Genomic DNA, 14,435 nt, shown 5'->3' on the forward strand with positions numbered 1-14,435 from the left:
ACCCCTATGTTCATCGCAGCATTCCTTACAATAGCCAACATATGGAAAAAACTTGAGTCTATCAGTGGACAGATGGATAAAGAATGAGTGATACACACACACACACACACACACACACACACACACAGTATTTTTTAGCCACAAAATAAAGAGGGAAATCCTGTCATTTGCAACAACATGGATGGACCTGGAGGGCATTATGCTAAGTGAAATAAATCAAAGTCAAATACCGCATAATCTCACTTATACATAGATTCATTATTTTGAGAGAGAGAGAGAGCACGCACATGTGAGTTGGGGAGGGGCAGAGAGAGAGGGAGACAGAGAATCCCGAGCAGGCTCCAGGCTCTGAGCTGTCAGCACAGAGCCGGACACGGGGCTTGAACCCACAAACTGTGAGACCATGACCCGAGCCAAAATCAAGAGTCAGACAACCAACTGGACCACCTAGAATTAAAAAAAAAAAAAACAGCAAAGAAAGAAAGAAAAAAGAGCTCACAGATACACAGAATTGCCAGAGGTGGTGGGGGGGGGGGGGTCAGTGGCAAAATGAGTGAAGGTGGTCAGAATGTACAAATGTCCAGTTATCAAATAAGTCCTGGGCATGTAATGGACAGCATAGTGACCATAGTTCATAATACTGCGTTGTATATTTGAAAGTCAGTAAGAGTTACTTACAAGAACTTAAAAGGTCTCATCACAAGAAAAAATATTGGTAACTGTGGGAGGTAATAGACGTTAACGAGTCTTCCTGTGGTGATCATTTCACAGTATATACAAATAGCAACGCCTACTGTATACCTGAAACTCATATAATGTTACGTGTCAATTATATCCCCCAATTTTTTGAAGTGTGGTTCTGAAGCAGGAACAGAAAAATAAATCAATGGAAGAAAATCAAGAGCTCATAAACAGAACCACAGAGACTGAAACTTGCTATACAGTAAAGGCAGTACCACAGTTCTATGGGGAAAGGATAAATTGTTCAATAGCTTCTGTTGAGGAAAAAAAAAAGAAATAGTGAAGTCTCCATCAACCTGTCCCAGGGTGAGAGTGAGGACTGGAGCCCACAGGCACAGGCAAGAAAGAAACCTTGGTGTGTAAGCCACTGAGATTCTGGGGTGTTCTGCGATGGTACCATGACCTAACTTATCCTAATGATGAGACAAGCTAAGGACGTCAACCAAGTGAGAAAACCAAAGGCCAGAATAAAAGTGTAGGAAGAACAGGTTTAAAGAACTAAAAAGAAACCTAAACAAACAAACAAAAAAAACAACCCAAACCCAACAAACTATAGTCTTCAATTTGGACATTTGGAAATTTCTCATGACTCCCATAAGAAAATCAATAAAGGGAAGTTATTAAATATTGAAACACTTCCTCTTTTTTTTTTTTGGTTAAGATTTATCTCAGGAAATCAAGTAAAAGAATGAATGAGACATTCTTGCGTTCAACTTGGGATCTGATTGTGAACATCCAAACCTTCAACTGTGTAAATGACAAGGTTTTTCATGTGAAGACAGAACACGCATGTAACATCAGTTTCTCTCTTGGTGAGGAAGGGGCATTGTGTCTCACTTACGATAGGCGGCTGGGTCCCTTAACCCACCTCGATGCTCAGCGTCTTCCCGGAAGATCTCAAGACGTCCAAGTCGAAGCAGGTGCACATTTTCCCCCAGCAATACCAGCCGTCCTCTTAGCCACATGGCATGTGTAACTGGCAAGACAAGCTAGAATTTGTGGACCCTCCCAGAGGGCTGGGAGGTCAAAGCACCTCAGCACAGACTGCGTCTACACCCCAGCTTCCTCAGCCCAGGGACAGTTGCCTGTTGCATGCAAGACAACGCTAATCATATCCACACCCATGGTCAAGGACACTAGGATTTATGCTCAGCTTTTCAGAGTTCCCAGAAAAATATAAAAATACCATCAGCTTCAATCCAAAACAACTTCAAAATAAACTTGAAGTGGGTTTTACTTTGTTTTTAACCTTAAAAAAGAGAGGCGGCCCACGGATATATTTAGCAGTCCCCCATTTGGCAGTTAATTACAGCAAATGCGAGTTTGTGTACCACATACAAAAGAGGACACTACCTGCTTCTCTTCCACGCTGCCCGGTAACGTCCTGCTGATGCTCTGTAAGTCCACACGAATGGCCATGTAACAAAATCCCATTAAAGCTCTAGCCAGCAGTTATCTACCCGGTCCAATCGCTGCTGATTTTTGAAATCAGAGCGTGCTATTTGGTGTGCAAAGCCTAATATCAGCAAAAATTCCTTCAGTCACTAAGTAATGAGAATACTTGAACACAAAGTTTATTTAAGCATAAAATACATTAAAAATTATTTGGTTGATTTGTAAAAGAGAAGGGTCCGGGTGCGGGATGGAGACAGGGTTCCCCAGGTCTGCAAACAATCTGCCGAGCTGCCATGGCAAGATTGAGGGACACGGGGGGAGGGAAGGAGGAGCTCATCATAAACAGAAGTGAGCAACACGTACGTATCAGAGATCAGACACTTCCAAACATCAGAAAGATTCCTTAGACCCAAACCTTCCAGTCATTGCTTCTCAATATTGTTCCAACAGGCCCTTTCTCTGTGAAAAACTATGATCCAGAAATAGCACTGGCTTGACAGATTTCTCTGGTTAGATTTCTGGTCAGACTTCTCTAACCAGGATTTTTTTTTTTCCTTTACTGGTTTTTCACGTGAACCGAAGTTTCTAGTGACAACTGTTTGGAAATTTTAGGCAAGTTACATGCTCTTTCCACAACTGGCTTTTAGAAGCCCTGTTGTGGGCTTTGCAAGTGGAGCTTGGAATTTCACTCATTTCTGGGACTCACACTGTTTGAGGCAGGTGGTTACACTTTGAGAATTGCTGGACATTTTCAAATAGGTTTTGACTTAAGGGTACACACCTTTTATCCTACAGGGAGTTGAAGTAAATTACAGTACGTTATATAGCAACCTTGAGTTAATTATGAGGTCATGCCTGATTTATAGACAAAATGCCATAGTGAAATCTGGGTCATGATGAGAAGCAGCGTCCAAACTTGAAGTTCAGTGGAAGAATTGGATGCTGTGAACAGAGAGGAACATAGTAAGTCCTGTGAAGGAAAATACCTGTTGGACAGGAATCAGAAACACTTTGTGGTACTCAACCAAATAAATGAGCCCACTTTCTTCATGGCCAAGGACTCACTTTATCCAAATGGTGCTGACTGAGGCAGGAAAGCAGCAGAATTAACTCAACCTTTAGAAGAGTCCTGCTAACCTCAGGGAGACCATGGCCTAAGGTTTGTTGGATCAAACATCCCAGTCCCAACCACAGCCCAGGTACACTTGGTGACCTGATTGAGCACCAATATTTGGTCCTTAAACAGTTGGATATCTTATTTTTTAAAAAATCACCTTCATCTTTTAGATGAAAGAACAAGGCTCAAAGGTTAAATCAATCTCTATCTCTATCTCTATCTCTATCTCTATCATCTCTATCTCTATCTCTATCTCTATCTGTCTCCAAGATGCTGCTACAATTCCTTGGTGCTGTCTCCATCTTCCCATCTTAATTTCTGGAATTTAGGTCACTTGCTGGGGGGACCTCACAGATGAATGTCTCCTACTCAGGGGAAAGAGCTCCCTGTGCTCCCAGCCACCTGCCCTGAACGGGAGGCTGCATTTACCTCGGCAGCTCTTGCCGTCCTCCTGAAGGGTTCCCGTCACACAGCTGCACAGAGGCCCGTCTACCCGGCTCGTGCAAATCTGCTCACACCCTCCATTGTCCTCGCACCAGTCCAGCCCTGAAAAAGAGCAGCGGGTTAAGTCAACTTCAGACAGGTCAAGTCTGGAACTCCTATCTCAGGGTGAGACTTTAGACAGAGGAGAGGAAGAAGAAAAGCCCAATGCTGTCGTGGCATTTTAGGAGTCCGTGAGAAGACTTCTTTACGGAAGCGGCCCATCTTCTCCACCTGGTGTCCTCAACTTCCTCATTCGCCAGATTCACATTGCAGTTGAAACACACCCCAGAGTTGGGCCGGGCCTTCAAATCCCATTGTTTTAATCATTTATAATGTGTTTTGAGGGGACATACATACTTTTTCTCCTAATAGGTCCCACTGAAATGATCTGCTCTTTACGTTCCTTGGTATAATCTGTGGCAATCCTGGAATTTTGGGGGCAATTCTGAAAGACAGAAGACCAGAGGGAAAATTTCACACAATTAAGCTGATAACTTATTCTTCACCATGTTTCCACCTCCGAAAGAGGCAGTGGTCCCAGCCTCGAGCACTATCGCTGCTCAGATTAATTAGAATGAATGCATTCTTGATCATGGAGCCCACTGGGACTCTGGGCTTTATGTTGAGCAGAATTAAATATATTCCTCGCACAAGAATTAGATTCAAAGATGCTCCCTTCCCAGGAACGGGGATTGTTGGGTCACATCGGGCAATAAGGTATGCAGCAGCATCTGTAAGTAGCTCTGACCATAATTCATGGTGTGATTCTGCAAACATCGGGGAGAACGTGAAGCTGGAATATTAAAGGTTAGGGAGCTGATACCAGTGCAATAAAATCTCAGGTGCGGATGTAAGCCTGACATGGGAGAGATGACTGGTCTGTCACCACCTTCCAACAGCCTCTCCAGAAGCCTCTCCAGAGCCACCGGCTGGCGTGGATCTGGATGAATTGCAGGAAAGTCACCGTCTGAAGAACATCTGGCAGAAAATTCCTGAACCCAGGGGTCTGCCTCTACAGTGTAGTGGAGCTGGGTCCCACTGTTCCTGTCAGATTCAGGTGGCCTGGCTCCTTGAGAGTCTGGTGTGGTGGCTCTTGAACAGGGCCAATTTTGCCCCCTCCTTCCCCCAGGGGATGTTTGGCAGTGTTGGGGGGGCATTTTTGGGGTGTGGCAGCTGGGGAGGAGGTGCTATTTGCGTCTAGTGGGCAGAGGCCAGGGGTGCTGCTGAACATCCTACGGTGCACAGAACCGTCCCTACGACCAAGAACAATTTGGTCCAAAAGGTCAGTAATGCCGAGGTCTGAGAAACCCTGGTCTTGTGCTCTATGCCCACGACAGAGATTTCAGACACAGAGAAGGAGAGTAAATGGACAGCATTCTACCGCATCCTCTCTCTTACGGTCTCACCAAAGACGAGCCATTGGGGAGGCTTCCCATCTGGGGACGCTTCCAATTCAGCCACTTCCAGGTGCTGTGAGTCCCAAAGAACTCTCAGGAGCCACACAGATCCTGGCGTCCACGATCCCCACGTTGGGAAAAGCGGGGCAGCGAGAAATAGGGCCAGGCAGTTCATTTTCACGCTCTCACTTACTATCTTACAGGAGTACTTTTCTGAATCGCACAGTGACACTGCACAGTGAAGGTGAACTTCATCATAATCCCCGATGAACTTGAAGACGGTGACGTGAAAGCGACAGGTTAGGGAGACACCGTTCTCCTCGATGCCGATGGTGTTATCTTTAATGTTCTGACACCTGTTCAGAGGAAAATGGGATCTTCGCTTCACACGTTTGCTTCTATTTCATATAAAACCATCTTAATAGGTAAAAACGTCTTTGCCTTTGACAGTGACCTCTGGACTGTGTGGGTGTCACATTTACTCCCACTTGATTTTCACGGTTTGCTTTAAAGGCATCAGATAACACCTCAAACTAGTATCCTAAGCGCATAAAAGCAAAATGACTGCAGGAACTGCCCCCGACTTTCCTATACCTCAGTTTCTATTCTGCCCCTCATAGTGTCGTGCTTTACTACCCGACCGACATAGTGTCGTGATATCAACTCAACACACGCACACGATTAGTCCTTGCTACAGCTGTACTTTCTCTGGTTATCCATCTGGGGAGGGTCCCCTGATCAAAACCCTCTTGGGTCATCTTCCCACATATTCAAATCGGTGGGAGCTGGAGAAGAGGGAAGACCAGTCCAGGATGACCTAAAGCTCCCTTGGCTGCAGGTGCGCCTCTTCTCTCCCTCTGCCTCCACCCCTTGTGGTATTGGGCCACCGGCCTCCCTCAGGCACACAGACCTGCCTCCGCTACCTAAGAGCTCCCCAAATGCATCACAGCCTCTTAGGGCCCACGGTCTTTCCACGTGAAGTCTCCCCAGTCGGGGAGTCTTCCCATGCCTACTCCCGCTCTTTCCCCAACACCAGTCTATAGCTCCCCCCTTTTCTACAAATAACCCCTCGCAATGCCCTGACCGGGCAAGAACAGGTGGCTTTTCCTGGATTTCTGGAGCGCAAAAAATCAGGTTGTGATCCTTACTGTGTCTCTAACACACTGCAGGGCACGTGGGAAGTATCTAAACATCTCTGTAAAGGAACAAACGAGGGAATGAATGGATTGTGCCGCCATCACTAATGCTGGCCTCTAGGAGCCAAGAAGTTATCTAAAAATGATAAAGATAAAAAGGGTGACTCTTTTTTTTTTTTAATCGCTCCTTCCCCGAGCCCACAGGATTAAACAGCTTAGTGATAAGGAAAATGAAAAACTGAAGTTATCCTTCAGCACCCCCACACCTATTAGGTTTTATAATTAGTCTTCAAGGCAATAATCTCTTAAATGCTTTGAAATGAAAACTTACTTGCCATACTTTTCCTTGTCACTGTTATTCATTTGAATAATCTAAATTGGTTCAAAGTTTCTAAAATGTTCACAGCACTCCAACCTTCACCCAGGCCTTCCGTCTTAGCCAGACCTGGGACTCATGAGTCACTGGGGGTGCCATTGCCACCCTCTGCAGAGCCACGGAGGAAGAGCTGACCCCCCAAAATTCTGAAGTGAACCCATTTTGCTGCTCATGCTTTTGCCCAGATGAGTTCACTGGAAAAACAATTAACCACATCCATCCAAGAAAGGTCAGAAGGACTCATGAGTTAAAATTCCCTCATATGACAAAATCAAACAACAGTTTCATCTGAAGGCCCTTGCTCAGACCCTGGGGCAGGCCCAGTTTTATGAACATGCTCACTCGCTCATTCTCTCTCCTCTCTGGGTCAAGTGTATTAAACACTATCTTAAAACTGCCAAACACTGGGGTGCCTGGGTGGCTCGGTTGGTCAAGTGTTGGATTTTGGCTCAGATCATGATCTCATAGTTCATGAGTTCCAGCTCCTCGTTGAGCCCTGTGCTGATGGTGCAGAGCCTACTTGGGATTCTCTCTCTCCCCCTCTCTCTCTGCCCATCCCCCAACTCATGCTGTCTGAAAATAAATTTTAAAAACTTAAAAAATAAAATAAAATAAAACTGCCAACCACTGTGTCCTTCAAAGGAGGCACAGACCCTACAACCAGGCTTGCAACACTACAGGACTGAGCTCTTTCCCTTAGGGAAACGACTATGATGGGAAGGAGAGAAATCCACGCGGTGAGTTACCCAGTAGTCACCAAGGCCCTCCCTTTGCCTCCAAGGAGGCTAAGAACCAGCTCAGGAAGACAAATCCCTCAGTGACCCCTGCCACAAGCCCCATCTGACCACTTAGGGTGGCGGTGTGTCCTGATACTTGGAAGGATTCTTCTTCTGCCCCTGGTAAGTTGAGTGGCCTTAGGTGAGCTGTGTACCTAACATCTCTGAACCTGTTTAATCTGCAAAAATAGTGGTTATTCATGGTTTGCCCAGAACCACACCTTCTTTTGGGAAAACTATTCCTTTTCAACCCTAAAACTAATTATAGTATCTATAATGCTCCCTGACCACGCCAGGGTAGGTGTCTGCCCAGGCTGGGGATAGGATTCAGGACATGCTACCCCTCAAATCTGGCACCTTGGCATACTTAATATTTTAAGGTGAAGGAGTTTGAGAAAAGCAGAAGCAGAAAGGTCACTCTGACCTTTCCCTGACTCTTTGCCCCTGAAACAGGTCACAGAGCCCTCATGTGAGAGGTGCCCCCCCAACACCTGCAGGAAAGGAACATCCTTATCTCCAAAGACAGAGGGACAGCAAGAAGAATCCTAACAGACTTTGCTAAGCTCCTCCCGTTTACCACACTGACCTCATACCCTTTGACCTCTCATACTTGTCCGTGACCGTCTACTCTTCACCTAACCTAGCAAAAAATACTCAGGTTCAACCACTTCTTGAGATCCTCGTTTCCTCATGAAGGCTTTCAGTATCACAGAAAACTGGTATTAAATACGTCTGTATGCTTTTCTCCTGTTAGTCTTTGCCTGATTTTCATACCCAGCTATAATTACCGTTGCTTGACATAACCCGTATGTGTTTTTAAAAAAGAAAAATTGGGGTGCCTGGGTGGCTCAGTTGGTTAAATGTCCTACTTCGGCTCAGGTCATGATCTCTCAGTTCGTGGGTCGGAGTCCCATGTCAGGCCCTGTGCTGACAGCTCGGAGCCTGGAGCCTGCTTTGGATTCTGTGTCTCCCTCTCTCTCTGCACCCCCCCCCCCCCAATCACTGTTTTCACTCTGTCTTTCTCTTTCCCTCTCAAAAATAAAATATAAAAAAAAATTTTAATGAATAAATAAAAAGGAAAAATAACTATTATTGGTCTATAGTCTTTTCTTCTTCTTTATTCATTCAATAAATTTTGTTCCATATGTGTCAGGGCACACAGTAGGTGCTGGGCATATAGCAGTGAATAAAACGAAAATCATCGATTTTATAAACGATTCTAGTGTATTCTGTGCTTCTGTTTCTTCTCTTCTACGGTTCTAGCTCTTTTTATATTCTGATGGATGTCCTGTTCGCCAGACTGTAGTTATGGCATTCCTTCTTTGGCAGGTGATCCCCATTTCTCTCAGACTGCAATTCAAATAGGCAGGACAGGATCCCCTCTCTGATCACCGTGAGAATAAAGCATTCTGTAGTGACTGCCACGGGCCTTGGGGACCCACCACTACGTTGCTGTGTGACTTGAAGCAAGTGGCTTGGTCTCCCGAAGCCTCAGCCTGCTAGGGTAGAAAGTGAGGCTTACGATGTCTACCTCACAGGTTTGTTCAGAGAATTAGAGTTCCTGGATGCACAGCACAAATACCCCTTCCCATTCTCTTCTCTAAAACCTTCTCTACAAACTGGTACTGGCGAATATTACCCTAAAAGCTCTCGGACGGTCCTCTGAGAGGAGGCCACTCACCCCCCTTCAATGATGAAGTATCGGAGTTTGTCATTGCTGTCTCGGGACGGGGTGGCATAGCACTTGTTCAGCGTCAGGATCAAATGTGTGGCGTCAGCGCCGACCACAAAGACCCCGACGTACAGCACATCTCGAGTTGTCAACACCACTTCACCCTGGCGGTAAGGATGTTTGTAGGAGGCATTTTTGTAGAGCGCCATCTTGGTGGTGAAGCTGCCTTCTTGGGTTGGAACTGTGAGGTTAATGACACTGAAAGGGAAATAAGCATGCAGTGAGGAGGAATGCCAAACAATCATATTTATGCAGTTACTACCAGTTGCAAGCTGAAAACGCAGAGGGAAGGCAAAGCAGACGACAGAAAAGTCTAAGTCCAAAATGGTACCCGGAAGCCACGTGTGGCAATTAAAATAAAATTAAATTAAAAATTCAATTCCTCAGCACCCCTAGCCACATTTCAATTGCTCAATTTCCATATACAGCTATTTTATTGGATAGTACAGATACAGTACATTTCCATCACTGTAGAAAGTTCTGTTACACAGTGCTGGTCCAAGGCATTTAGGTGAAGAAAATAGGAACTATTTCTTCCCCGGTGCTTCAAAGACAAATGCTAGCAATTTTGATTATGCTAACCTCAACTGTCAAGGAAAAGACAGAGCAATGTGCACAGCCCGTGAGATTCTTTACCTTAGCATAGGCTTTACAACAGAATCTAAAGAGATCTTGATATCCAGCTCGTAAGCACACGAAAATTCCACATTGATCGTCCGGTCCCTAGTGATGATGTTGCCAGTGTTGTTGGCACTTTCGATCCAGATTGTGTTTTTATACATGATATGAGTGCCATTGGACTGCAAAGGAAGGTCAGAAATCATTAAAGAGGGGAGTGAATAAGTGGCTTGCATTTCAAATCCACAGCCCCGAAAGTAGAGAAATGGCTTCATTCCATACATAATCCAGAGGCTGGTATAAGTCAGTATTGAGCTAGCTTCAGCATTTACTAACAACAACAACAAAAAAGGTCGCATTAGATGTCAACGGCACCCTTCAGGCTGATAACCTTGAGTGTCCACAGAGGGTGAATTCATGTACCCTGAATTCTAACTACAACCGGCCCCAGTTATCTGTGGGAACCCAAGCTGGGGACAGCATGAAGTATTGCTATCCCAGGGTCATATAAATCTTCTTCAAGTCCTAATTCAAAATCTCTCCTCCACCGGATCTTCTACCGGACCTTCCCACAAGGACCAAGAGGAACAAATGCAAGTTTCACCTGCTCACTCCTTTTGAGTTAATGAATGCAGATATATATATATATATATATATATATATATATATATATATTTTTTTTTTTTTTTTTTTTTTTTTTTTTTTTAAAGACAGCAGGAAGGAACAGGAGGAAGAGAATCAAGATGGTTTGCCAAATATAAGTAGGACAATCTGACACTGAAAGGTGGGACTTTGCTGTATTTCTGCAGCCAGCTGTTTTTTTTTAAATATATGAAATTTATTGTCAAATTGGTTTCCATACAACGCCCAATGCTCATCCCAAAAGATGCCCTCTTCAATACCCATCTCCCACCCCCCATCAGCCCTCAGTTTGTTCTCATTTTTTAAGAGTCTCTTATGCTTTGGCTCTCTCCCACTCTAACCTCTTTTTTTTTTTTTTCCTTTCCCTCCCCCATGGGTTCCTGTTAAGTTTCTCAGGATCCACATAAGAGTGAAAACATATGGTATTTGTCTTTCTCTGTATGGCTTATTTCACTTAGCATCACACTCTCCAGTTCCGTCCACGTTGCTACAAAGGGCCATATTTCGTTCTTTCTCATTGCCACATAGTACTCCATTGTGTATATAAACCACAATTTCTTTAACCATTCATCCGTTGATGGACATTTAGGCTCTTTCCATCATTTGGCTATTGTTGAGAGTGTGCAGCCAATTGTTAAATGATGTCTGGGACACCCTTACCCCCCAAACAGCTGAACCCAGCTGTATTTACCCAGAAGAACAAGAGAAGCAGGAGCGAGGTAACAAAAATTTGTCAATGTGCTAGGCAAAGGACAACAGCAGATAGTGTCAATCAAGGACAGGAGTCTGTCACTTATCATGATCTTTCAGTTCAACGAACTATTAGCACCAATTATTCTCCTTGATGTCTTTTTTTTTTCAATTTTTTAATGTTTATTTATTTATTTTGAGAGAGAGAGAGAGAGAGAGGGAGAGAGAGAGACTCTCAAGCAGGCTCCCTACTGTGAGCGCAGACCCCGACGTGGGGCTCGAACTCACAAACCACAAGATCACAGCTTGAGCTGAAACCAAGAATCGGTGCTTGACTGACGGAGCCACCCGGGTGCCCCTATTCTCCTTGATGTCTTTCATTTCACATACGCCTTGTGCTGTTTTCCGGGGAGGATCTTTCTAAGCAGACCCCCCCGGGAGGTTGGCTTTGAGGACAACCCACGTGCAAAACACCCAGAGCTGTCCCCACCTCGGCCCGATGTTCTTTCCGGCCCCGGGTTTCTCACCTGTACAATGTTGCCACAGTTCCCTTTGGTGTTGTTGATCTGAAAGGAGATAAAGTCTTCCCCCTCGATGTGGGAGCACCGTCTGTCATTGATCCTCACACCCTCCCTCTCAAAGCCGAGCTGGAAGAGTTTGCACTTAGATATGGACACTTCCATCTGGGCCGCCTTGCAGGTTACCTCTGCATCAATAATGTCATGTGAGTCTGTGGGGACAGTTATCACGAAAGGCCAGTCAGTGGGGGCCGGTGGCGCTGCAGGGTGGGGGCGAGGCGTCCCATCACCGTTTGCTTTGGAAGAGGCTAATATCCTCACGCAAACGCTGGGGCACTTCTAATTAAGCTTTGATCCAACCAAATGCACGTTTGCATGCATTCAAGGCAAAAACCGGGGCGTTGTTAAGCTTTTATTGTATTTTATTTTATTTTATTTTATTTTATTTTATTTTATTTTTATTTTTTTAAAGATGGAAACGCTAGCAGATTGTGTTTTGTCTTTTCTTCCCAGACCCAGGGCTCCGCCCCACTCTGGTGGGAGCTACTTTCCCCGGGGAGCTCACTGGGGACCCCGGCTAACGGGCGCACCCCCAGGTGGGAGCAGCCCTGGGCAGCCCACCCCGAGGCCCCCCGCGGGTTCCCAGGCGAGCGTCAGGAGCTCTTGCTTTCTGACACGATAATGCACCAACTGACATTTTCTCCGAGTACATAAACACGGGCTAATGAGCACTATAGAAACACAGGGACACGTTTGATCTGCTCGGGTGGAGCCCTTGAACGGCACCCTCCGAGGGAGTCTTCTGGTCAATGACGATGTTACGGTCAGCGCGTGCCTCCCGAGTGACCCGGTTCGGGCCGGGGCGGGGAGCCGGGGGTGCAACGCAGCCCCCCTTCAGGCCGACCTCACGGGTGCGCCCGGCGGGGACAAGGCCTTTCCTACCTTCCGGGGGACTGCGGCTCGGAGCAGGGCCTGGGGTCCTGGTTATGTACTGTTGGCATCAGAGACCGCCCTTGTGTCTTCAGAACCAATGAATCTGCCTTTAGGGCCCCTGGCGCTCTCGCTCTGAGGCTCACATGTTTCGCCAAACTACGCTACTTTCCCGCAAGTCTAGAGGATCAATTCGGATCTCTGTGATGTTGAACACGGCCACAGTGGAAGTGGCTGATTCTATTCATGTACACATCTGGGCATTACCATTTATCGAAGAAAAGGATGTCGCTATGAGGAGATGAACATTAGCCTGCTTTGAAGATGTCAGATGGCTTCCTCGTCCTGCTTCGATCGATGCTCCTTGTGAAACCTCCGCTATGTGGGTCTCTAGCTAGCACGGGACGCGTGGGCTCCACCCCAGCTGCCCTGCGGTGCAGCCACCAGGCCTCCCCCGTGGGGGTCTGTCCGCACGGGGAGGGGGCAGGTGTCACTCACTGTTTCCATAGGGGGGCGGCTCGATGCAGCCACACAGCTCTCCTCCGTTTTCCAGCTCACAGGTCCGGTTGGGACAGTCTGCCCCCACACAGGGATCTTCAACCACTCCTGCTAAAAAGGAAAACAAACAGAAACACGCACGACTTGATTTTCACACCCACGCTTGCTAGCACGTGGCTATACTCTGGACTTGCCATTGTCAGGGAATCGGTGGTGGTCAGAGGGCAGCTGGGAATCAACAGACAGAGCCACCTTCCAGAAAACGATGACAACAGCTAGCGGCGGGGCCCCTGCTCTGGGCTCGGCACCGGGCTTCACGCTTTGGTTGCATTATCTCCTCCAACCCTCACACATGCTCTGCGACCTGAGTAGCCCTCGTTTCGCAGCTGAAACTTGCCCAAGGTCCGCACACTGGAAGGTAAGTGGCGAGGATGGAGGGCAGAGACACTGAGAACTGCCAAGATACGGCACGATTAATGTTCTCACCACACTGTTCTACCATTACACGCATTTGTCTCTTTGTACTTATACAGAGTAGGGTCCAATCATTTATCTCCATATTCCCCGCACCCAGACGCCTCACAGTTGAGTGTTCAATAAATATCTGTCAGGAATGAAAATTTTAGGGGCGCCTGGGTGGCTCAGTCGGTTGAGCGTCCGACTTCGGCTCAGGTCATGATCTCGCGGTCTGTGGGTTCGAGCCCTGCGTCGGGCTCCGTGCCGACGGCTTGGAGCCTGGAGCCTGCTTCGGATTCTGTCTCCCTCACTCTCTGCCCCTCCCCCGCTCATGCTCGCTCTCTCTCTCTCTCTCTCTCTGTCTCTCTCTCTCTCTCTCTCTCTGTCAAATATAAATAAACATTTAAAAAAAAAGAAAGAACGAAAATCTTAGGGCCAGTAAAATCCCAGAGAGGTCCTTCAGATAGGACTTCCTGGTCTGTTCTGATTCACGTTCTCCTTTTCCCATAAATGTCTATGTACTTAATTTTATAAAAATAGACAAACCGAAACCTACATACAACTCGCCAGCAATGACTTAGATTAATTCTACTATTTTGCCAACAGCAGTAAAACTGTAAGGAAAAAACAAACGTATGTGGAGTGCCATCACCATCATATTGTAAATAATTATTTCCATAGCCGATGAGTCCACAGACCACCTGTAAGACCGTCAACTCCTCAGTTTGAGAAACACTAATTGAGAGCATCTTCTTTTGGACGCTCATTTCTTTATTTCAAGAAGCTCTCCCCCTGTCAGATATAGAAATCCTCCTATTCGTCATGGCACGGGAAGGTGAGTGCTTCAAGAAACAACTGTTCAATCCCAGCGTGAGCCAAGTTAGCTTCAAGAATTTAAAAGCAAAGCAAAGCCCCCGTGTGTCTCGGATG

The 14,435-nt window shown here is 46.3% G+C and overlaps 1 protein-coding gene across 1 annotated transcript in view; it reads right to left on the reverse strand.

Annotated features, from left to right (window-relative positions):
- Window positions 1-2,293: 2,293 nt before the first annotated feature.
- The window catches only part of TECTA (tectorin alpha), a 67,497-nt gene continuing 55,355 nt past the window's right edge, over window positions 2,294-14,435 (reverse strand). The window contains exons 17-24 of the mRNA XM_060607748.3: window positions 13,050-13,160; window positions 11,631-11,833; window positions 9,790-9,953; window positions 9,103-9,351; window positions 5,327-5,489; window positions 4,094-4,181; window positions 3,683-3,799; window positions 2,294-3,078 (exon numbers count right to left, since the gene is read on the reverse strand). Of these exons, the coding sequence (XP_060463731.1) occupies window positions 2,978-3,078; window positions 3,683-3,799; window positions 4,094-4,181; window positions 5,327-5,489; window positions 9,103-9,351; window positions 9,790-9,953; window positions 11,631-11,833; window positions 13,050-13,160 (1,196 nt within the window). The 3' untranslated portion in view covers window positions 2,294-2,977. The remainder of the gene's footprint in view (window positions 3,079-3,682; window positions 3,800-4,093; window positions 4,182-5,326; window positions 5,490-9,102; window positions 9,352-9,789; window positions 9,954-11,630; window positions 11,834-13,049; window positions 13,161-14,435) is intronic.

This window comes from Panthera onca, chromosome D1 (assembly GCF_046562875.1).
Source record: "Panthera onca isolate mPanOnc1 chromosome D1, mPanOnc1 haplotype 2, whole genome shotgun sequence".
NCBI classification, from domain to species: domain Eukaryota; kingdom Metazoa; phylum Chordata; class Mammalia; order Carnivora; family Felidae; genus Panthera; species Panthera onca.